This window comes from Acanthopagrus latus, chromosome 10, assembly GCF_904848185.1.
Source record: "Acanthopagrus latus isolate v.2019 chromosome 10, fAcaLat1.1, whole genome shotgun sequence".
NCBI lineage: Eukaryota > Metazoa > Chordata > Actinopteri > Spariformes > Sparidae > Acanthopagrus > Acanthopagrus latus.
The window spans coordinates 9,478,573-9,501,960 of NC_051048.1; the positions used below are offsets into that span (position 1 = coordinate 9,478,573).

General features: G+C 43.6%; 2 protein-coding genes across 10 annotated transcripts in view; one reads left to right on the plus strand and one right to left on the minus strand.

Annotated features, from left to right (window-relative positions):
- The first annotated feature begins 2 nt into the window (after positions 1–2).
- dthd1 (death domain containing 1) lies at positions 3–15,786 on the plus strand. 6 transcript variants are annotated; one of them, XM_037111326.1, is made up of 12 exons: positions 3–135; positions 3,664–3,783; positions 4,165–4,600; positions 5,688–6,195; positions 6,271–6,601; positions 6,984–7,163; positions 7,705–7,988; positions 8,845–9,000; positions 12,512–12,801; positions 14,122–14,372; positions 14,466–14,523; positions 14,718–15,786. In XM_037111326.1, exons 3-12 carry the CDS (start codon positions 4,171–4,173, stop codon positions 15,053–15,055), a joined length of 2,826 nt encoding a protein of 941 aa, XP_036967221.1. In that variant the 5' UTR covers positions 3–135; positions 3,664–3,783; positions 4,165–4,170; the 3' UTR covers positions 15,056–15,786. The 6 variants fall into 6 exon arrangements, with proteins under 6 accessions (XP_036967221.1, XP_036967224.1, XP_036967225.1 ...); XM_037111329.1 differs by having other exon boundaries at positions 14,469–14,523; XM_037111330.1 differs by having other exon boundaries at positions 7,726–7,988.
- Positions 9,007–23,388, minus strand: part of LOC119026796 — a 106,287-nt gene continuing 91,905 nt past the window's right edge. The window contains exons 1-7 of one of the 4 annotated variants that reach the window (XM_037111334.1): positions 14,687–14,821; positions 11,724–11,797; positions 11,476–11,644; positions 10,643–10,692; positions 10,408–10,545; positions 10,160–10,319; positions 9,007–10,072 (exon numbers count right to left, since the gene is read on the minus strand). In XM_037111334.1, the coding sequence (XP_036967229.1) occupies positions 9,860–10,072; positions 10,160–10,319; positions 10,408–10,545; positions 10,643–10,692; positions 11,476–11,644; positions 11,724–11,758 (765 nt within the window). In that variant the 5' untranslated portion in view covers positions 11,759–11,797; positions 14,687–14,821 and the 3' untranslated portion in view covers positions 9,007–9,859. Of the gene's footprint in view, positions 10,073–10,159; positions 10,320–10,407; positions 10,546–10,642; positions 10,693–11,475; positions 11,665–11,723; positions 11,798–11,962; positions 12,498–14,686; positions 14,822–23,388 lie in introns of those variants that run through there. The other 3 variants (XM_037111336.1, XM_037111333.1, XM_037111335.1) reach the window with 3 other exon arrangements.

Genomic DNA, 23,388 nt, shown 5'->3' on the forward strand with positions numbered 1-23,388 from the left:
GCGTGAGAGACAGCCAGCTCCACGCCCCGTCTCGGAGCAGGGCCGCGAGTTCGAGACCAGCAGAAGTCCTCACCTCAAAAGTCCCGACTGCAGACTGTAGTCACTGCTCGAGCGTTAATGAGAGCATTCAGTTGAGTACGTCATTTTTATTTTGGCTTCAGTATTACTTCCACTCAACTGTTTCTGGGGGCGGAAAGTAGCTTTCTGCCATACTGAAGTTTGGGGTACTTATATTTTACTCTGCTAGTCAGAAGCAAATATTGTACTTTTTACTCCAAGGTACCATTTCACAGTGTTAGTAAGTCTTGTTACTTGATGGCAGTGCCGGACTCAGGACCTTGGAGGGGCAGGTGCGAAAACAAAGCAAGGGCACCAGCTGTAGTTGGTGGGGCACCAGTCCACAGAAAGTCATCACAGAAAGTCGTTTTCTTCCACAGTGGCACCCGGTTTTATCTACTACAGGTGCACCCAATGACGTTTTTCCATTACATCTGCTGGCCTGGCTCTACTCAGTTTGACCAAGTCGTAATAGTCATTCGTAAATACAATGTCACGTGATGCTTTGGGGTCCATTTTAAAAGAAGTTTCTCAAAACAGTGGATACATTTAAAGCATCGCAATGACTCATTTCACTGTCAGATTTGAGCCATTTGGTTAAATACCATATGCAAAGTCTAGACGAGCCGTTCAGGAGGCAGTTCGATTAGATTATCCCAGTTAAGGTTAGGAGGGTGTTCAAATGGAAGTTAGCCGGCTCAGTCAGCCGTGGTCTGTAGCGCACACGCTCTTTGGCCCACACATCCAGAATATCTGAGAATTTGTATTTCCTGGGAGTCATTTTAGTCAATGTGTTGATACGAAGGTTAAAAAGGTCAAAGTCCACACCTGCAGAAGCTCCTCTCTCCAAGAGAAAACACCACTCCTAAAACGCCACATCACTGGTTCCGCCTTCAATTATGTCACTTTGGGACATCACGCCACCTCACAGAGTCACACATTTGCATAATTTATGCCTTGCAGCCGGTTTGGCACATGAAAATCGGTTGAGCACTGCCGCTCTGTTGTTGTTAGGGTCAGGCATGCGTGAGCTGACCAATCAGAAGAGACTGGGTGTTTGGGGGGCGGGGCTTTCAAGAGACAGGAGCTAAAACAGAGCGTTTCAGATAGAGGGGGGATACACTGGACAGAATTAAAAAAAAAAAGTGTTTTTGAGCATTAAAGCATTTTAACTTATACTAGTAGTAGCCAAAATGAGATTATGAACCTGAATATTAGCAAAAGATGTCTGAAGACTTTTATTCAAATATGCTGTCAAGTACAATTCACCCTTGATTGTACTTCAGAGGCAAGTATTGAACTTTTTACTTCACTACATTTATCTGACAACTTTAGCCACTAGTTACATTTCAAATTACATTTTTCTTATAGCACTCCTATCCGGCGAAAACCTTTCCTCATTGTTTATTTTGATTTTTTTTGTGATAAAGGATTAAGTGCTCCTCTTACGGTGAAGTAAATCCCCCTACTGCTTAAGCTAAACAAACTGTTTACAAATCCAATTGGATTAGCTGCGTTCCCACAAAGCTGCAAACAGGCTGTTTATGTAAGCTCATGAAAACTTTTCAGAGACAGGTGGTTCTCACAGGGCAGACATGTCATAAGGTTATGACGATCGTATATTAAACTACCCAAAATTATACAAAGTAGTTAAGATGAGCTCAAGCTTCAGCGTCTGCAGCTCTAATGCAGCAGGGATATTAATCCAAAAACATCAGATATAAGTGTAAAACACTGACAGAGTAGTTTTACTTTCTAAACTTTGTTTTTCATAAAAGACTTTTAGTGGAGTATCTTCAAGTGTGGTGATGGAACTTTCACTTAGGGATCTAAATACTTCTCTCAGCACTGATGTCGACAGAGAAGTCAATCTCTTTGAGCTCCGATAGTTCCAAGCGAGCCCATTCCACAATAGGAAAGCGCGCTCGCATGTGATAAGCACTGGAGAACAGCAAAGTCGAGGCACTTGTGATGTTTTGTTGGGAATACGTGCATGTCCCAGCCTGATCCTGAGGCCCCAGGCTACATTCAACACAGACAGGAATGTAGCAGGCTGCCTGGCACACTTAATGAAGCAAGTCCTGAGGAGAGAGAGAACACTTTTTGTTTCGCTATTTCATCTTCAGTTATCATATTAGTTTATTTTCATGGGGCGTAAAATGCAGTATTGAATGCATACTGTGTATGCCGTGGCTTTCTCTGTCAAGAGAACTGACAGATTAAACACTATTGGTGTATAAGCACATACGTTAAGCTAATATGTCACTACTTTTACTACTATCACTATACAGAATTTCTGCTAGTGGTAAGTGTATAAATCAATAAATAAATTTGAAGTTTAAAGATCAAGTTTATTTTTCATTCCAACTATAGAAAAATACAGTTAAAATGAAATAAAATACCTCGAATAAAATGCTGCAGTTCTCTATAACACTGCACCCTCTATCATTAAAGGGGCACTACGCAGTTTTTGGAAAATAAATTCAAACTCAGAAAGTTAAAATATGCGATACAAATGAGGTAATAATAGAAACTCACCATGAATTACTTGATATATTCCCATAACTGAGTAAACATCCTCAGAGGGGAGAAGGAGGATCCTGCAAATAAAAACAAAAGCAAACAGCATGAAATCAACTATTTATTCACTCATGTTTATTCTATCTTGATAATCACTCATAGAGCATTTTGTTTCCTCTCTCTTAAAACTACATAATGCATCTTTAATATACCGCTGTACATTTTACACATCTCTCGAAAATGCATCTTGTCAATATTTTCATTATGTGTATTTTTCCTTCTATCAATCCACATCATAACTGTTAAATAAAATGCAAAAGTGATACATGACTGAATGGAATAACAGAGTGTAGTGTGCAGAATCAGCCACATGATGGCAACAGAGTGCTGCAGCTCACAGTGGGAGAAGTACAGGTGTAAATATTAGCTACCTCAGTTTGAGGGTGCTTGCTGGTGCTGTGCATGGTGGCTAACAGTAAGACACTATTCATCAAATGAATACAGCTATTCACCCTGAGTAGTTTATAATGGTAGAGTCAAATTAAGTTATGTTAACATTAAAATTTGAAGTAACAGTTGACGTTTGCTCATCAAAACAGGTAAATACAATTATTTGAATACAAAGCCAGCTTTTTTTCTTTTCAGAAAACATCTAATGGTTAGCATCCTGTCCTTCTGACCCAGGTTCAGCTTCCTACAGAAATACTGAGCATCTAACACTTCGTTTCCTGCATCCTGCATCCTCCATTGATTTGAGATGAGGATGTCTCACTGATGTAAATGAAACCAAATATAATGGAATGATTAAATGTTGTAGATCTTGCCTGTCCTAAGGAAACATATTCTCAGAGCGGGACTAGACTGTGGACTGAGTTTTACTCTGGCGTGCCTTTAGTGCCAGATGTACACACTTGTTCCCCATAAAGATATCTGGTAAATTCCACAGGAAAGCCACAAAATGACACTTCAGTTTCAGTGTTTTTGTCTCTTTACACTTCAGTAAAACGCTCTAGAGCCAACATGTTGTCTGACCTCTAAAGCATTTCTGACAGCCACATGTTTTGTTTGTTTTTTTTTATGATACAGGATTGGGTGAAGTTAAAGAGCTGACGTCTTTTACTGTCCGGACATGCAAGCCAGTAAAATGACTGACAGAAGAATAGAGGAGAGGGATGAGATGTCTGCAGGACAGCACTCTGTCTTCCTGTGAGTCTTTTTGCACTGTGGCTCCTCTTTTGTCCCTCTCTGCCACGCCTCCAGGGTTTTTTTTTTTTCGCCTTGGCAACATGTTTTACTGCTGGCAGCCATATAAATACAGCATTGGCTCCCAAACTAGGAACGCTGTACACAGCAACAGTCAATGCCAAGGACACAGCGAACAAGGGGGCTTCAGCTTCAAATATAAAAGGAGGTACACAAGGGAATGCAGCGTATTTTAGTGATATTTTGATGCCATTCACAAAAAAAATGTGTTGAAGGGAGAGAATTGCTTTTGCCACATGCAAGATGGCACCAAAAAGGGACAGAACACAGGCCAGATTTGATACTTCTGACTAATCTGTTGTGGGTTTTTTTGTTATTTTTCAGCTCAGCATGGATGAAAACCTGCACCTGAATAAACAGAAGGATGAAGCTGAGCCTCTTCACGACAGGAGGAGGGAGGACAGTCTCCTCCACGTGCTGACTGAGTCTGTTCGAAGGCTAGAAGCTGTCAGACGCTGCAGAGATCATCACGACGGAGCGGCGGGTGGGAGGAGACGCTCGAGTGAGGAGAGAGGCAGAGAGGAAGCACCGAGAGACTGTCCGGCGGAAGGCGAGAAGGACGATGAGGAGAGAGGGAGGAATGCTGATGAAGAGCGCGAGGAGAGGGTGCACGAGCAGAAAGTCATGAAGGTGCTGAGGGAGCTGGGTGTTTTTCACTCAGGCAGAGTGGCAGCATGGAGAGAAGTTCTCAGAGAGTGTGCCCACATGCTGGCCGAGCCTCCAGCAGGGGGCGGCGATCAGCAGCATCCATCAACAACAGGTGTGTGAGTCGATCTGACTCATGCACATCCTTCACAGCCTTTTTGAGGTGTTTCAAAGAACTGAAAACTGGATTTAAAACAAATATAGGTACACATTTTAGAGATTGGCATGGGAGTGGCAGCTAACACAGTTAAAGGAGTTGACGTGTTGAAATGTCAGCTGAAGTCGTAACACTGAGAGCAGTTCAAGTGTTGATGCAGGGCAAGCCATGTTGACTCAGGATGTTTGAGGGGCACCAGGCAGAATGATTAAAAAGGAAACCAGCTGTATTCAGTGGGGGGAATCAGAATATAAAGCATCTCTGAAACTGCTGAAGTCAGTTTAAGTGCGCCTACCGAAAGCAGTTGAAGAGTCAGTAAATAACATTGTTAAAGGAGTTGAGGTATCAGTTGAAGAGAGTGATCTTAACTCATGAAAGCAATATGAAACCCACACGTAAGGCAAATGCAGCAGTTGATTTTTAGCAAGTTGAAGTGTCAAGAGAGTAGTTCAAGTGTCAGTGAAAGTTGAAACTTAAGCACACAAAGGGGTTTAAATGGTGCCTGAAAGACCCTAAGAAGATCAGGCTCAGGTGAATTTGACACATTGGTAAGAACTACTGAAGTCAATTCAAGTGTCAGTGCTGAGAGCAGTTGAAGAGTCAGTGTGAATGAAAATGTATGAGGCATGACTTGATGTGTCAGTTCCTTGAATGCAGGAGAAGGAGTTGAAGTGTGCGTTGACATTTCAGGAAGGTTAGTTAAGTTCAGAGGGATTTGGATCTTATTAAGTCAATTTAAGTTTACACACAGAAATCTGTTTACAAGTCACTTAAAATGTATTTGCTAAAAGGAGTTGAAGTGTTATATGACAGGACCAAACGTTATTTTTAAGAATTTATCTGAGATCCATTTGTCAGGCATTTATATGAGCACAGATTTGCACAGAACTAATCAATTCCTGCATAAAATCACACAACACTTGGTTATCAGCCATTACTAACCTACAATTTACTCTGCAGTTCATCAGGGAAAACTAAAATATTGTATTGTAAAATATAAAACTATTTCTTTTGTTCTTCATGTCTGTTTTGTTTTCCGATACAGAATCTAAAGTCACCCCTTGTTCGAACTCCTTCAATGATATTTTTCTAACTGTTGAAGAGGAAATACAGAATATTATGGACAAACTAAACACAATCATTGCAAAGCTAGACAAAGAAATCCTCAAATCACACACAGTGGAGGAGGTCTCAACTATGGATGCAGCGCTTAAGGAGGCCAGAAATCCAAAAGTATCAGAACAACCTGAGGATGACACCAATCAACTGAACTCCCATGAACCCATTGAATCCAACTCCGGGCACAAACAGGATGCTGAAGTCAGAGATGATCAAAGTCGGACGATGCCCTCAGCGGACACCAAACAAGCATCAGACTCCAGATTGAACAGGCCTGAGTGTAACGATGTGGAAGAGACAGGGCAGCAGTTAGCGGTCAAAAGCCAAGGGAGTGAGGATGAGGAGTGTGTTTCTCCTCAAAGCCAGACAGAATTCCCGGAGGAGACGAATGAAAGTGGCAAAGAGGAGACAAACAAAGGATGGATCACAGTCGGGTAAGTTTGACGGAATCGCCATCCGAATACTTTTATTTGTTCTTCAAATTCACGATCTGCACATACTATTTCTAGGCTCACCGGTCAACAGGAGGACACTCATTCAGGCGTCCCGGACGCCTGTTTTGTCACAGCACCCTTGGGTGTCGCCGAAGCCCTGAGATGCGAGGTGGCCGACACCCTCAGCTGCCTGATGGTGTGCGGCTCAGAGGAGCTGGTCAGCAGGGTGATCAGGGTCGAAGTTCGGGACGCAGCTAAATTTCGCTTTCCTGTAACCGTGGCTGTGCCTTTCTGCGCGCGGTACCGCGGCAACTACAGGGACGTTGCCGTCAAGATAGTCGACGGGGTGAGGAGGGTGAGCTACATAACTCCTGTAACGACAGAGGGCACGTACGGAGGACAGAGGGTAAACGTCTCTGATACCTTACAGTTTGGATGTACAATGTTTTTGCTGAAAATATCCAGAAATTCAGAATGTGAAGATGTTATGGTTTGTGTTGCTAACCCTCTAGCCCCGTCCTGTGCTAGCTAAATTCCCCCGGTCCACAACCTCCCAGTTCAAATCTCTAGCTGCAGGGCTAACTGAGCTAACTAGCTAACAGCAGCTACAGTTAACAGTTACTCTTGTGATATGCTGCCCCCTGTTTGTTTCAAGTATGAATTGACAGGCGGCCAGCAACTGTCACGGCTGTAATTGTACTGTGTCCTGACCTAGAACCAGACTGAGCATCAGGGCTTTATTTCCAAGTTTACTGTTGCATTTATGCTTTTGTTCTGTTCTTCTTTAGGGCTCATTTGCAGAGGTGAGAGTGTACTCCCTGGGCCTGTTTGCTGTAGTTTCCTGCCTAAAAAGAGAAAATTACACAGTTCCCACGAAGGGTTTGTCACTCAAGCTCCCCATGGATCCCCGGATCTGTCTTAACTACCTCCCAGGATCCTTCACTGCTCCAGTGATGGCACAGACCATGGTACAGAGATGATGATTTAATCACTATCCGTTTATCTGTCACTTTACTTTGAAGGCGAAACGTGTTTTTAGCAGTGATCACATGTTTACTGAACTGAGTTCTTATGGATCGAGGGCTGTTTGGGATTGAGAAATGGGTAAAACACCTTTGAGGCCAAGGATTTGTTAATCAAACTCATAAACTGTTCCAAAATGAGATAAAGAAAACAGACACATGGTGAAGCAAAGAGATGAGAAGAGAAGAAATTGCTTACAATTCACAGACTTGAGTTTCCCACTGATGTTTGCTGTAGAGAAATGAACAGCTGTGGTCGATATTTGAATTGACTTCCAAGTCCAATCATTTGTGCGCTGACTTCACCACAGCAGTTTGTTGCTTGATCTGGCGTCAAAAAACCAACAGCTTCCCCCTCTGCATGTCTCTCTTTGATAAACAGCAATGCTGTCGGCAAAACAAGTCTGCGGCAACAACATAAAAACAAAACTATTTTCATATCACATGGCTCCGTCGCCCAAACTGCTGCCTAAATAATGCAGAACAGATGTCCCCTCGTCTGCCTCAGATCCAGCCCGTGGACGCTGCGCTGCTGGCTGCCGTCAAGTCCAGAGGCGATGACTATCAGCCGGTGGTGTCGACGAGCCCGCTGCTCTACCTCGCCCACCCGTCCTCTCAGCCCCTGAGGAGACCCCTCACTCTCACCCTCCCCTGTCCTCCAAATCCTGAAAAGAAGAGGCATGCGAGAGAGCAGCAAGAGGAGCAGGATCACCAAACCCGTCCCGTTAGTGCGAGTCCGCCATGGGATCAACCTGCTCCCCACAGGAGGAGGTGAGTTAAGTGGGGCCTTTTTGTATTTGACGTATTTGAGGATTCAGAGGAATCCAGCAGCAGCAATGGAATGGAAAATGTATGTTTTCATATTAGTGTATAATCACCTGAGAGTGAGAATATTTGTGTTTTAGTTACCTTAAGTTCATTCTAAAGTAAAAAAAAACAAAAAAAAAACAGAACAATATATTTACAGTGAGAGTGGTTCCTCCCCGACATTGCCATGTTTCTATGGTAGCCAAGATTGGACAAACCAAACACCAAACAAAGCCTTTCACGTTTATGTCTTATATTTAGTGGCCACTGTAGGGGAAAGGGAGACGAGGGGTGTTAAGTTGGTTGTAATCTGCAACCACACCGCTAGATGCCAGCTAATGATACATGCTGGAGCTTCAGCTTCAGAAAGAATATGTTGCACAAACCATTTCTAATGAAAACAAGTTTTAGCTGAATCTTAGCTTCGCACACTACGTGCCTGAAGTTATGATCATGTTAGTCTGTCACTTTGTCCTTCCCTTTCCAAAAGAAACATCAACTATCACATGAAATGCCGTCTGTTATCCCTGCCCACTTTATCCAATCAGGACAGAGACAGGAAGTTAGCTAAAACTACGCTTACAGCAGCTTTAATGTGTTTTGTAGCAAAGTGTTGAATGCTAACAAGCCAAACTAAGATAGTTTACATGATAAACATTACACCTCTTAAATATCAGCATGTTAGCATGGTCGTCGGCGAATGTCATTATTTTAACATGAGGATTTCGCATTAAGCATTGTTAGCATTCTGCTAACATGGCTGTAGACTCTCAGTCTCGTCATAAGTAGATCACGTCTAGTTTTTTCATTTTTCTGTCAGATTCCTGGGTGCCTCTGTGAAGTCTAAGGAGATGTCCAATGAGTTGCTGATCGCTCTGGGTTCAAGAGAGCAGCAGTGGACCGTCTTGGATAAAGTCGCAGTCAGGAACCAGCAGAATGGAGTCGTGTCGTTTGAGCTGGCAGAGAACTTTGACAGGTTTGCAATATGGTGTTTTAAAAAGCACGATTCATGAAACTTTAGTCAAATAAATGTTGTTAAACTTTATTTAAATGACTTAAATGTTTGCTCGAGAGATTTACAGGATGGCCAGGAAATGGAACAAAAAAAACAAATGTATTATTATCAGTTTAAGAGAGATTAAAGGTTTTTATGTCTAGACTAACAGAACAACTAAGATTAAGGGACAACGCAATTTCATATTGTTTCTCGTTGTTTATTTGTGGTGGACCCTGCCACCTCTCTAGCTTGTAGTGTTCTGGGGACATTGTTTTGTTTGTTTGTTTGGTTTTTTTTGGCCTCGTTATTGCATTTACAATTCTGAATTTGAATTTATTCTCCAAATCTACATTAATAAACACGCAAACAATCAAAGAAAAAGAGTATTTAAGTTTTCTTACGCAAATAATCACAGTGGCTAAGGGGGGTGGGCTCCATCCTAACTGATTAAGCCCTTGATCAAAGACAAAGTCAGATAAATGGAGTCTGACTGGACTGTTTTATGGCTGCAGGAGCTCAGATATACAGTGTCTTTCAGGCAGGGACCACATATTGTTTTGTAGAAGAAAGAAAAATAAAAGAGCAGCAGATTCAATTGTAAAGCTAACAAGGAGCCACTGCAGGGAGGCAAGAGAAAAGGTAATAAGGTTTTCTGAACTCGTTAGAAGCCTCGCTGAAGTGGCCCTAGACCGGTTGGAGGCTGCGAGAAGGTGAAAATACAGAGAGTTACAGTAAATTAGATGTGAGTGCCTGGAAAGATCCTTGATTGAGAAAGTCCAAACACAGGGCATTTTATATTCTCTCTAACAATCTTAAACTGCCTGCGATACTTAAGTCGTTACGACGAGCGTTTCTGTGACTGCAGCAGTCTCTGGATCTGCCGCTGCGCCATCCAACCCAAACAGATCGCAGCACAAACTGAGATGTGAGACAGAAGCATCCAGAAAAGGACCACGGCCAGTGCGGACAGGCCCAGGGTCAGACTCGTCGGCTTGTTTGTTGCCGACCCGGCGCTGATTCGTTCTGTTTGCCCACTCAGAAAAAGAAACATCTGAAAAAACACACAAGAGAAGACCCCTTAAAAGTCTCCTACGAGCCCCTTGAGACATGTCGTGATCATAAATCTTCCGTCTCTTACCAAGTCTCCTCGAGCCTGTGCCTCGCTGCTGAAGATGATCAACCACAGAAGTTGGTTTGCAGGATTGTGGGCGTTGAGCTCGCTGCCCCCGTCTCCTATGCACAGTGTCAGAATGGGTCGTCTGCTCACGCTACGAATGAGGATGTAGTGAATCCTGCATCTGACCACGGAACAGAAAACCAGGAAAATTCTCAGGCACCACAGATGACTTGAAGTGAAACCAAAACAGTTTCCATTCGATTGTGTACCTCCGTGCAGAGATGCAGTTGGCGGGGGTCGGTTCCAGGTCGGTTTGCTTCTCCGGGAACGCGGATAACCAGCACAGAACCTGCAAATCACATGTTCCTTGCAGTGCCGAACTTGCGATATCGAGGAGGCTGTTGAAACTGGAAAAAAAACAGGACCGTAACCAATATTTGATGTAGACAGGACTGCAATGAATGATTCTTCATTTAGGAGAGTAATTTAAGCTCCCTTCCACACCTGTCAGTGAAATACAGCCGTTTGACTTTTCGTTTGGCTGCAGAATTCACCTGCAAGATACAAAAAAAAAACCAACAGTTGTGAGTAATTACAACTGTTATACTCAGAACTGTGATGTTTCAAAAGATGTCTATGTCTTGGGCAAAATGTAAGGGCAGACACTACAGGTGTTTTTTGGGGGGTAATTTTTCTTTTATAACTTGTCTTCTATTCCGACTTTTTGTTTATTTTAATTCAGATTTCTTTCCTGGAAACATATTGGCACTAATATGGTGTAAATAGCCCATGTTAAAGGGACAGTATGTAGTTTTGGGGAAGAAATTTGAATCAGAACAATTATCTTCATTGACAAGCTAGAACAAACAAAGTCTCTTTGCTGTCACAGCTGAATAAACAACACAAATGACAACACAATTTTATACTGTTCTACTGTGTTTATATTTGGCGGACCCTGCCACCTCTCTTTCAACCTTCAGGGGACATCGTTTTCCCTCCGAGAACGGCTTGTTTACTCAAAAATTAATAATTCTGACTTTGTATTATTACCTCATTGATATTGTAAATAAACAAATTATAAGTTTGAGTGTCTTCTCCGAAACTACATAGTGCCCCTTTAAATAAGATAAAGCCTCATTTGCATATTGCAAAATTTGCAAATTTCAGAAAACTTCAGAAAACTTGTAATACAAATAATAATCGTCTCAATCAAAGTAATCAATTGGGGAAGTTTTATGATGATATGTATTCGTTCCTTTTTTTTCAGCACAAGAGAACAGCCATATATGCATATTTTGTTTTTTCTCCTTTTAGTTTAATGGTTTCAGGTTTCTCACATCATGTGTGCGATATCGGCGGCCCATCAGCCCCATGAGCGTGTTCGACAGGCGCAGAAGGTTAGCGGGGTCCTGGGCCGTCCTCAGGGCCACATCTACACACCGACCACCAGCAGTGACCGCCATCAGAAGTCCTCCCACGACGTGGAGGAGGGAGAAAACATTGCCCCTGGACATAGGAAACAGAAACTGGACGAATGTGGATGGGCATGTTAAAGCCGACAGAAAAGTCCTGGATCCTTACTCACTTGTGGACGAGGAGCTCTGGTGGAAGGTTCAACATGAAGGAGGTTCAGCGGGATCGACCCTGGGACTGGAGACACTAGAAAAGGAAAACCACGACCGCTTGGTTTCACTCCTTCCTCACATTTTCCCATTTCCTCCTTGTGTCGTTAATACCAACCGCAGCTTCTCCTTTACTCTGTGTTGTTCTTGCCTTGTTTTATCTCGAGTCAAATACATCGACAAGACATCTTCAAATACTCACCGCTCGTGCGACTGCTTTTCTTCTCTCCGGGGGGGTTCTTGGTGTTAAGAGCACATCCCTTTCAAGTCAACGTGTTCGGTATTTGAGCACAGCACGATAAGAAATGCGGAGTGCTACAACTAACCAGATGTAGAGCCAGCTTTGCTTCACATAAGGGGTTTAAGAAAGGCGGTATGGATGAAGGGGGGCCTAAATGCTTTGAATTCCAGGCTTTGGCATTTCTATGTCAGAACATAAGTCCCTGGTAATGTAAGGTAATCTCTAAAGAAGTCGGAGACAATGTGGGAAATAAAGTTTCCGATACTGTTTTCAGTCTTAAAACTTTAATTTTGAATATCAGACCTGTAATTCTCTCCGTCTTTCTTATCTGAAACAGCTTCCCCAGAAAGTAATACATGTTCAGGAGGTAATATGAATTCTTTATTCTGTCTTTAAGTGTATTAAGTCTGTATTCAGGCCCATGATAACAGACTCGTCCTTTCCTTTTCTTTGGCAACAATCTAATTTGCCGCCAAGCTCATAACTTCGCTTCTGTCTCCATCCCCTCAGGCTGCTGGTGATGCGTCTCCTCTCCCCGCTGCTGCCCTGCCATCTCGCCTCTCTGGCAGAGGAGCTGGAGGAGTCGGTCTGCCGCCACGCGGTCACCGTCGTCCTCCAGCCCAGGCAGGACGAGCCTCACGCCGTCCTGGTGGCCGCCCTGCCCAGCAGAGACCTCGGCTGGGAGCTGTCCAAACTGCGGGCACAAGGGTACGGCGGCTTCTCGGAGGCCTCGTCGGAGATCTCCATGCGCGAGGGAGATCAGCTTCTCCTCAGGTTCAGTGGCAACATCACCTCCACAGGTAAGGTGTGAGGTTGACAATGGACTTACTTTAAAAAAAAAATCTATATCATAAGAAAAACTGCCTGCATTCATACAAAAAAATGTAAGAGGAGCTATGGGACTATTACCAAGGAAACTTACAACTTACTTGTATCTTTTCCTAACGTTCTCAACCACTTTGGTCCAGACTGAAATATTCTCACCAAACCAACAGCCATATGGGATGTCTGTGCTGTAGAGTCTATTTCTGTTTGTCATTAGGCAATGATCTCTACAGGCTGTAGTAATTATGTGGGGAGCAAAGGAGGAAGTCAGGTGACATAGACTAAAGAGCGACAGAGTTAGCATAGGGAGGAGGATGAGGTGGATGGTTTGGTCAAACAATCACAGGACTTTTACCCAAATCTTTGCTCATGGTTTGTGTGAAATCAAAAACATGTACGTAATGAAACTTTTATATAAGTAACATACTGATTTTGACCAAACTGTGACTGTTTCACAACATTAACCACATGAAAACAAAGATCAAGTACGTCAAAGGTCTGGTGCACCTGTTATTGGTTCACCCTGATAGTCATATATGTCATTTTGGGACATAACAGCAACCTATTAAGTCTTTTAGGTGTAACAACCTCTAACAAATCTCTAACAAATCTCCAAAATGTTTGGCACACATGAAATTGTACCAACAATCATGGCTCCCAGAAGACGAATCTAAATACATTTGGTGATTCTCTGGCATTACATTGAGTACAGACAATAGGTCTTTGCAATTTGAGCTAATTTTCAAGTGTTAGCATACTAGCGCAAAGTGGAAAGTGGCTCCTCAACCACAGAAGAACTGTGTAACGATGACAAATTAGCTGAACCTCCATGTGAATAATAGTGATTCTAAGCTAACATTAGCATTTTGCTTTAAGCACAGCATCAGAGCAGCTAGCATGGCTGTAGACTTGTTTTACATAAACTGACGTTTTTACATTTGCAGTCAGCATGCAACCAGTGTTTTGTTTTTTTTCCTTTGACACCTTGGCAACACACACCTGACGCTTCTTCCTGAAAAGCCCTGGTCCAAGAGCACAACCGCAATTCCATTTGCCTATGTGAAAAGTTCAAATGATGGTTACAGCTCAAAGATAATGTATGCAAATTTGTGATATGGGATTCTAACAATGAGGTTTCATCTATGCAGAAAACCTTTCTCAGAGCACTTTATGATGCAGAACCTGAACCCTGGCCTTCATGTGGATGGAAAGAGGCAAAGAGAAACTGCTCTGACATCTTTCTTTAAACTACAGGTTATAATCACAGGACTTTGCACGTCTATGTTTTGCCACAGGAAGTCAAAGCAACAAACACGATGCCCCGAAAGACAGAATCACCTTCCACAGTCAGCAGAAGAATCAGCTCCTGGTGCGGCTAACAGAGGTGGACCCATTCGGGAACTACAGCTCCCCCCACTACAAGGGCACAGCCGTGTTTTATAAGGTCACCAGAGGTCAGCTGGAGCGGCGAGGCGACGAAGCGCTCCTGATGGACGCAAAGCTCCTGGGAGACCCTGTCTGTAAGCTGTCTCTGACTTTGCCCAAGGTGAGGACGCGTTCAAAGGGGAGCTTCGATTTGCGGTGTTGAAAACCTTCACAACACAAGCATATTCTTAAGTTTTATTCTGCTTCCTTTCAGAAGGTGAGAACCATCAATCGGCCTGTCATAGCTCGGGTGAAGTTATGCGAGGAGACGGGTGAATCTTTTTATCTATAATTCATTCATTACAATTTCAAGTCAAATTGTTTTGTAAGACCATAAAAATCCATCTTCTCTGATCGTGTTGATGTCTTTAGTGTAAAGGTTACAATGCTCTACTCATTGCCTAATGATTCAAGGTTATTGCTTCTGTGCCTCACCTCCATCCGTCATCTCCTGCCCTTCCGCCAGATCCCCTCTCAGACTCTCTTCTTCTCTGGTTGTCCGGGGAGCTCTCAGAGGAAGAGGTAGCCCTCCTGGTCCTCGCCCTGCGTCTCCGTCGTAGCGCCGCCCAGCTGGTGAAGCTCCGGGCGGGGGACAGCCTGTCCACCCAGGCCTTCCACGCCATGGCCATGTGGAGGAGAGGGCTGCCTGCTGCCACACACCAACCCAAGGCCTCGCAGCTGGCTCACTGCTTAGCCAAGAGCGGCAGGCCGGACCTGGCCAGGGAGCTGCTGCTGCGAGCCACCGGGCAGCAGGCCCCGGTGAAGCAGGGAGGCTTGAAAAGTACAAATAGCACGGCTTTTTAAAGGAGCACTATGTAAGTTTGCGGAAGAAATTTGAAAACGTGTTATGCCTAAACAATCTAAATAAACAAACTCTTCATTTGCATGACTGAATAAACAAAATGCCCTTAAAGGACAACACGTTTTCGTACTTTTTTGCTTTGTTTATGTGTGGCGGACCCTGCCAAAACTTTCAAACAGGTTTCTGGAGACCTTATTTCCCTCTTGTTGTTTATTCATTTCAGTTCAGAGTTTGAATTTGGTATCCATAACTATGTGGTGCCCCTTTAATGCTGCTTATGGGCAGAGTCTGCTAAATGGGTTGGTGGTAATGTTTTGTTTTATCCACAAGGGGTCAGCATTGGACTGTGAGATTCCGTGTTCTCTTCCCAGACTCAAGTCCATGATGTCCATCAGTTGTGACTGAGTAATTTTAGAGGTCTTAAGATTTCATATTATCAATAAAATAGAAAGATGAGAAATACCTGAAAAGGTTCAACTAATTTTGAATATCAAATAACTTCCCCCAGCTTTTCTGTCCTGTTATTATATGTCATGGGGAACGCGAACCCGATATAGTGGGTTCTTAGCATTTGTTTGTGACGTTCTTGAGGCAAGAAAAGCTTTAGATCACCACGTAGAACACTTTCAGACAATCATGTATTAGAAAGTATTCAGTTTAACCATTTGTAATCAACGCTGTACCTCATGTTATGTTTTATAACAGTAAATAAATAAAAAAAACACACACTAAGCGTGTTTGCCCACCATCAGACACTTTATCTGTCGTGAGCTCTCTCAGGTTTTTTTTTTTCCCATTCAAAGTCTGACATCCACGGAGGCATTAATCTCTGACAGCGGCTTCATATTCAGACTTTATTTTGCAGTTCGGCTCCACGGACAGGTGGGTGATTTACACGACCAGTCAGCCGTCTCTTCTCTCCGCGTAAACAAACGCTGACACTGAGCGGTGACCTCTTTTCAGCTCCCTGACACCGAGTCATCTTTAAGATTTGACGGCGTCTGCTGACTGGGTCCAAGAGCGCTCCGTTCTCGGCATAATACGGCACATCTACGTTTTTGATTTGACACAGAAAAACTTCTAAGATATATCAGTGATTTATTGTCGTTTAAAAGTATTTTTTAGATATACCTTTGAATTAAAAAAAAAAATGCTGAGATACACATTTTAGTGTGTGGATATTCTTAAAATGTATGGCCTTCAAGCAGATGGAAAGACATCAAGGTCTATACAGTAGCTAATGGAATCCTAAATTTGAACAAAAGCAAAAGTGCAAAGATTAAACAGAGTGTGTGTCTTCTCTGACGTTAGCTATGATTGTTAGCTCATGGAATTAACTAGCTTGCAATACAGTAATTAATGTTGCCTAAAATTGCACTGTAACCCATTCACAGTATGTTAGCCGTCTCTGAATCTTAACTATCGTTAGCTACTTGCTATCTGTTAGCGCAGCTGAGAGAGGCTATTAGGCGAGGCATTCACGAACGTGGGTAAAGTCATTCCTTTGAATGTCACGGGTCTTCACAGGTAGTCATTCATACATGCAAATAGCTATAAATTGTTATATAAAGCCCTTTTAATATCTGATCAAGGTGAGCTTTGTGTTTCCAAGGACGAGAACAGACTTCGAACCGCAGCTTTTGACCCAAGATGGAAGAGAAGTCTAGCAGTGGGATTTAATTTCTCAACTATTATGTCCCACCTAAAAGTCAACCCTCTCAGCTGAAGCTGGCTTTAAGTGGCCCGACGACAACAACTAAATTGTGGGTGGCAGAAGAGTGCTCTGTCTTTTTAATGACATTCACCGGGGTTCTCTTTTTCATCTGTCGTCAGAGCGTCCCGCTCCAGCTGTGTGACATTCTGCAGGCCCTGAGCTGAAGCAGGGGGGTAATGATAGATGCCATGTGTCCAGGTGGGGGGTAGGGGACTCCCCGCGGAGACCACCCAGTGCCGCAAACAGGGGGCTTAATGAAGTATGAAATGGTAACAGGTGGAACTGATGGATTAAACAGGATGATCGCTCCCGCTCCTTCACTGTCACTTTGCTGACAAAAACCGTCTCCTCTATTCATTAACCTTTCCTCTCGCTGCCCTTCCGCTGTCGCTCTGCGCCACACTTGGGCGCGAGTGTTCCTCCCACACCTCGCTTTTTTACATGCTTCACAATCTGTCTTTGGCTATTATCGGACACGCTTTTCTTCCTCCCCCCACCCCCCCTTCGGTGTGATGCCAAAGGACATGTGTGGCATCGCTATCAGGAGGGTTTTGTGCCTCGAGTGAGCGTTGCCAGAAGGGGGTATCATTAGCCCGGCGCAGGGCCATCAAACGCGCACACACACATCGAGGGCCACGCTAGAGGTAAATGTCACAGAGGGGGCTCCCACAGCGCCGGGAAATCGTTTCCTCTCTCATTTTGTCTCCCTTCTCTCCCCCTTTACATTATTGAAAAGGCCACGCAGCAAGGCACTCTGGGAGGTTACGCGTCATCCAGTTGGAAAGGGGGGAAGGTGGGGTTACCGAGGGCTGATGAGGTGAAGAATTCCCACGGAGTGCCTGCATAGACAGATTCTGATTAAAACCTCATCCGTTTCATCATTCGTTTCATCATCAGCGCTCTGACCCTTTTTTTTTTATGCTTCGCGGGAATCCTCTCTGCGTGATCAGACACTTCTTTCACATTTGTTTTAGCTGTCAAGGTAAAAACAGTCCGATGTGATTGAGATGCAAAAAGGGTCATGAGCGAACAAACGCGCTGTCACAGCTCATCCGCAGAGTTACCGGTCCATAGCAATTCCAATTGGGGGGGTTGGTGGGGAATACGGACTTCTTCTCCCAGGCTGAGATCTGTTGCTTAATTGGCTGTTAGAGCAGAAGTGAAGAAACTGGAAGGACAATTTAGTTATGGAAGTCTGTCGCTAGCTTAATGGCTGATTATTTTTGATTAAAGGCAGGTTTAATTGGCTCTTGTTTGCTCGTTTGAGCCAATCACACACCATACTGCCTCGCGGCAATTTAGATCCAAGCATGGCCAAGTCCTCATCGCTACTCAATTTTCTGAGAAGCTGGAGAAAAACACATCAGATATAATCTGTAGTGATTGTGGTCTCTGAACAACACAGTCGAAGATTTAGCCCAAGCATAAAAATGACTTCACATGATCTAAAAGTGAAGTTTTCCAAGTGGTTTTTGGTGTTGTCAGCGCAACTGACAACTGGATAGTTTCCCCTTCCCTAAGACTGACAGCCATAAAAAACACAGGACATTAGTGTGAGTTTATTTATTTAGTTAGTTTACAATGGAGATATGAAAGCAGGTAGAAATGGTGCCAGTCAATCTTTCTTTTACCATATTTCCACATTTCTTGCCCAGTGGAAGTGGCGTTTACAGGGAGCCAGTCGAAAATGCAGATGGTGTCTTTACTCTGTAGCCATTAAGCCACTCTGCCAGACATTTACTTCAGCATATGAAAGCAGAAAACTGTATTATATATATACAATTAAAGTAACATTTACCTCTATTTATTGCCAAGAGTAAAATTAGAAGTTTGTTACCACTCACACATTTGCACGGTAAGCTAAATATGAAGCTACAGCTAGCAACCAGTTAGCCTAGCTTAGGACACGGACGGGAAACAATGAAATTGCAAGCCGGTTTCTATCCAAAGGTAACATATCTGTGTTGGTGCACCTCTAAAACTCACTAAAACATCCAAAAGCACTGTTGTAAGAAGTCAAAGCTAAACTGGCTGCTGACAGTAGCTTCACTATATTGTACAGAAATGGAGTGGAATCAGTTTCTCATCTCACTCTAGTCAACTAAGCAAATAAGAATATTACCCAAGCTCTTAAATTATTTCTTTAATAAGGAGACTGCCACTCAGTAGAGTGCATACTTCTGCCAAACCCCAACAGTCCCCTTTAATTCAATCAGGCCTGATGCAGTATTAAATAAGATTTTCTATTTGGATCTGAATCATATCATACTCACTTATAGATACCAACCAAATAAATCCACCAGATTTGGATCTCTCTCTTTATCCAGATCCTTACCAAAAGTTGACGGGGTCTATTCTGGGCTGGGATCCATCCTTCATCCAAGTTTCAAGGAAATCCGTTCAGTAGTTTTTGTGTAATACGGCTCACAAACCAACACACTGACACTGTCACGATTTCATCTGCACCTGTTTGTTACTGAACAAAAAGCAAGAGTCATTTCATATTTGAAATAAGTCGGGTTTCCAAAGAACATATAGTTAAAGCAAAGATTCATGTAGTGCGCAATTGTGTCCACAAGTCTGTTTTAAATCAGAACGGACGCACATTTCAAAATATAAATGAAAGATACTAGTGTCAGAACACCCCAAGGGCCTTTGGGGCGATCTGTGCTGAACCCAGTGATGAGTGAAGAATTGAGACAGCTCCTGAGTGGCTGCCCATTCACACAAAAACAGGGATGGATCAAATCTCAGGGGAGATTCTCTGACTCACACCCCCCGACCCTGGCTCCAGTCCACTGTGTGTGTGTGTGTGTGTGTGTGTGTGTGTGTGTGTGTGTGTGTGTGTGTGTGTGTGTGTGTGTGTGTGTGTGAGGGAAACAGACATGGAGAGAGAGAGACCTCTCAGGTGTACTGCTCAGTGGGCCGTGACAAACTCTTCATTTGTCCCTCATTTCGGCAGCACACAGGGGCAGCTGGGCTTGGCGCTCTTGACCTGAGAGGACCGGCGATCCCGTCGTGACAAGCGAGACTCTGAATCACATTCATTTGAGCTGGTTCTATATTAACAATTGAACTGTTGTGCCTTTTAGCTCATTGTTTTGAAATCAGTCTTTAACAAAAAGACCGTTGGCCTACTACGTGCCCAGCACCAAACAGCAGACAAACAACACTAGCTTGCGAAGATAGTGAAGCAGATATTTCCCTCTGGAGTTGTTGGAAAACCAAAACAGAGATAAAAGAGTGTCGATGATTGAAACAAGACTCTGAATAACAGCTGATCTTCCTCTGTGTATGCTGGATGTGTAAAATGTTAGCCACGACGACTTACGAGGTCATAATTTGTCAGTGTTGCGCTCATTTACTGTTAGATAATAATACATGTAATCAGTTATTTGCTGATTTTCGGGAGCATAAATAGCCAGTAAGAAATTTCAAAATGATCAGTGTTAAATGTAGGCCTCTGTAGTCAGATTTAATTGCGCTGGCGTGGCACAATTACAGCTAAAATGAAGAGTGGAGTGAAGACTGGCACTAGTCACTCGAGAGCATGGTAACATTAAGCTAACATTATCTTGTTAGCTTGTGTTAGCGATACATGCAACATTTGACCACACCTTTGTTGTATGTAATTTGTAATTTGGTTCCATCTAACGGTGCCTGACGGTAGGATGCCTGACTAAACATAACATTTCTGCCTCAGTTACAGAGATTTTCATCTGCGATGGCGGTTGTTTCACCATAAGGACAACAACTCCCATGATGCCACACTATTTCGTTCCTCTTGAGGCTGAAATTACAAACATATGCATTGAAGTTTGAAGTTTTTAGTTGTTTAGCTAGTAGTTAGTTAGTTAGCAGTTAGCTGACAAACTAATTCATTTTTCTTCCCAGCAATTTCAACGACAGTGTCAAGCTGCCAAGGTGACTTGACACCTCACACATGACCACAAAGCCAGAATCTTTTCAAAAAAAAAAAAAAAAAAATCCTCAAAACCAATTGAAAACTTGCTCACGCAGCAGCAGAGGCTGTGTGTGGCTGAGCACTGGGGCCTTGGACCAAGATATAAAGGACATTGTCGAGGATTTTGTGCAGTGCCAGGCTTGTTGGATGCAGTTTTTAAAGATAAGCCAGTACTTTTCCAGGGGATTTGGGGGAGGGTTCTGCGTGTAGACCTGCGCGAGCCAACATTCTAGCTGGGTTGCCGTCCACTTGGTTCTTGTTAACATTATTTTGATGTGGTCCAAAATCCTGCGGCAGTGTGCATCTTTCATGTGTTGTTCTCTTTCGCTGACGTCCTTTCTGCGTCAGTGCTTGTTTTTTTTGTTGTTTTTTTTTACATGTACACCCACATAGGATTCAGCATCCTCGTCCTTGCTGACCATGTTCCTGATGGTCTGAAACGGGTATTGTTTACTCTGGAAATCCTCCCAGTTTGCGTGAGATGCTGTGAGACTGAGCAGGAGGAGAGAGAAAAAAAAAAAAAAAAGGTGAAAAAAGGCTAAGAAGACGGAGAGGGGAGCGGAGGGAGCGGCAGCAAGGGGGTGAGGAGCTGCGAGGAGGAGGCAAACAGGGAGGGAAGGGGTGAGGAGAGGAGCAGAGGGTGCGACGTGACGGGAGAGGGGGTGAAACGGGAAGTGGGGGGGAAGGTGTGCGTCCACTGGTGTGTGAAACCGGCCTGACATCTGCAGCGTGTGTTTGAGTGTACGCGAGCGTGATCACAAGGCGGGGAGGGTCATGGAGACTGGCTCGATATCCCCTTCACACTCAAAAAACACAAACACCTCTGGTTAGAAGGTCAGGGAGAGTGCACCGCTCGGCCTCCTGTGACAGCTATGTTTCACACTGTGCACAACACTTCAAGCGCCCGTGAAAGTTAGCGGAGCGCTATTTGCTTCGGCATATTTACATGGATTTCCCGGAAAAAAATAAAAACAAAAACGGACAGCTAGAAGTTTGCTGTATCTGACCGGACTGACAGCTCCTGGTGAACCGAGCTGGTCATCCCGAATACAGAATCAGGATGATTTTCTTGAGGGGCTGACTTAGAAAACAGGACCACTACAGGAGCTGTATGGCTAACTAATCTAACAGCAGCTACATTAGCGGCTACTGTAGCAACAACAGTAGCGGGCCTAGCTTGGGCAAACCTAGTACCCAGTGGAAGTGACTTACTCCATAATATCTGATCTGGTGTCAATCACATCACCAAATAAAGTTATAATGTCGGGGTTTTGTGCAGCAATCTGTGAGGCCCGACCCCCAAAAGCCCACCACTCTGTTAGCATCCTTTCCTATATACATCCATGGCGGCATCATACAAATTAAGAGAGCGTCTATAGGATTAAAAGATTGTATACGCCCCCAAATGCAGAATGAGTCATCAACATTTTGTATAATTTTCCAGGAAATCACAAACTCCAAAATACAATTAAGAACACCTACAAAACAAAGTGTTCTGCCTTTACTGTGCCTCAGACGGGTGTATAGGTGAGATATAGAGCATGGCAGATGTAATTCAAACATACATTTTGATCCAATCGGACTTTTAAACCAGACAATGCTTGCAACCACAACAGTATCTCAGTCATTTTACAACACAACCTAGTTCATAAATTCCCATTCCTCAAGCAAGCTCACTGTAAACTATTCAGATATTTACACTGCAGTATTTTGGTGCATCGTGGTTCTGGAGCTTTTTGTGAAAATATCCACCGTGCGGCCCTGTCAGTAAATCTTTCTCCCTCAAAAGAAGTGAGTCATTTTCACCCGGCACGGTAATGCTCTAGCGTCCGCGCTGGTGTTTCGGCTTACAAACCCTGAAGCTCCAACACAGACACTCTGGATTAATTTGGGGGCGAAAACCTCAATATCTCATTTGATATAGCTGTCAGCTCGCCCCATTCTGAAATGTCACATTCACTGAATGGTGTACAGAAATACACACATTCCTTGAGCTGCCCGCTAAAAAAAAAAAGCTTCATATCTATTTTACATCGCTAAAGGTCAAGGACAGGAGAGAATCTATGTTCCCGGTGTCCTACAATATGGGTCCTGTGTTCCCCAGTCCAACACTCATTAACCCTCCTATTGTGTTCAGGTCAAATAACCTTAACCCCGGCAACATGGGACTTTTGGAACATAAGAATGCCTAAAGCTATTGTTTGCTTCTGAACTAAGCTGTACAGTACAGTCACCAGCCATAAAACCAAAACTGCTGAACCATGTGTCAAATGCTGTTCTGCGCACAAATATGAGGAAACATACACTAGCTCCTTTACAAGCCAATCGGGAGAAACAGACAGAAAATGAAAAAGGTTGTTGGCATGACTAAGTAGACCTTTCTTGTACTCCGTCTGACGCCCTCTGTTTTTCAGGTCTCTACCTCTTTGTCTCCCCTCGCTTTCACCGACCCATCACTACCTGGGCGACTTTTGCACAAACATGTCTGTTGCAACAAGTTGCTTCATCTCATTGCTCACAGTCCTGTTGAAAGAATCACTCCGCTCGACACTTGGTTCAAATAAATTCTTAAATCTGAGTCAATCCCTCCCCATTTATGCAGCGAAAAATTATAGCGGAGAGTCCCAGGGTGGGTGACAGATGATGCTTTTTGCAGT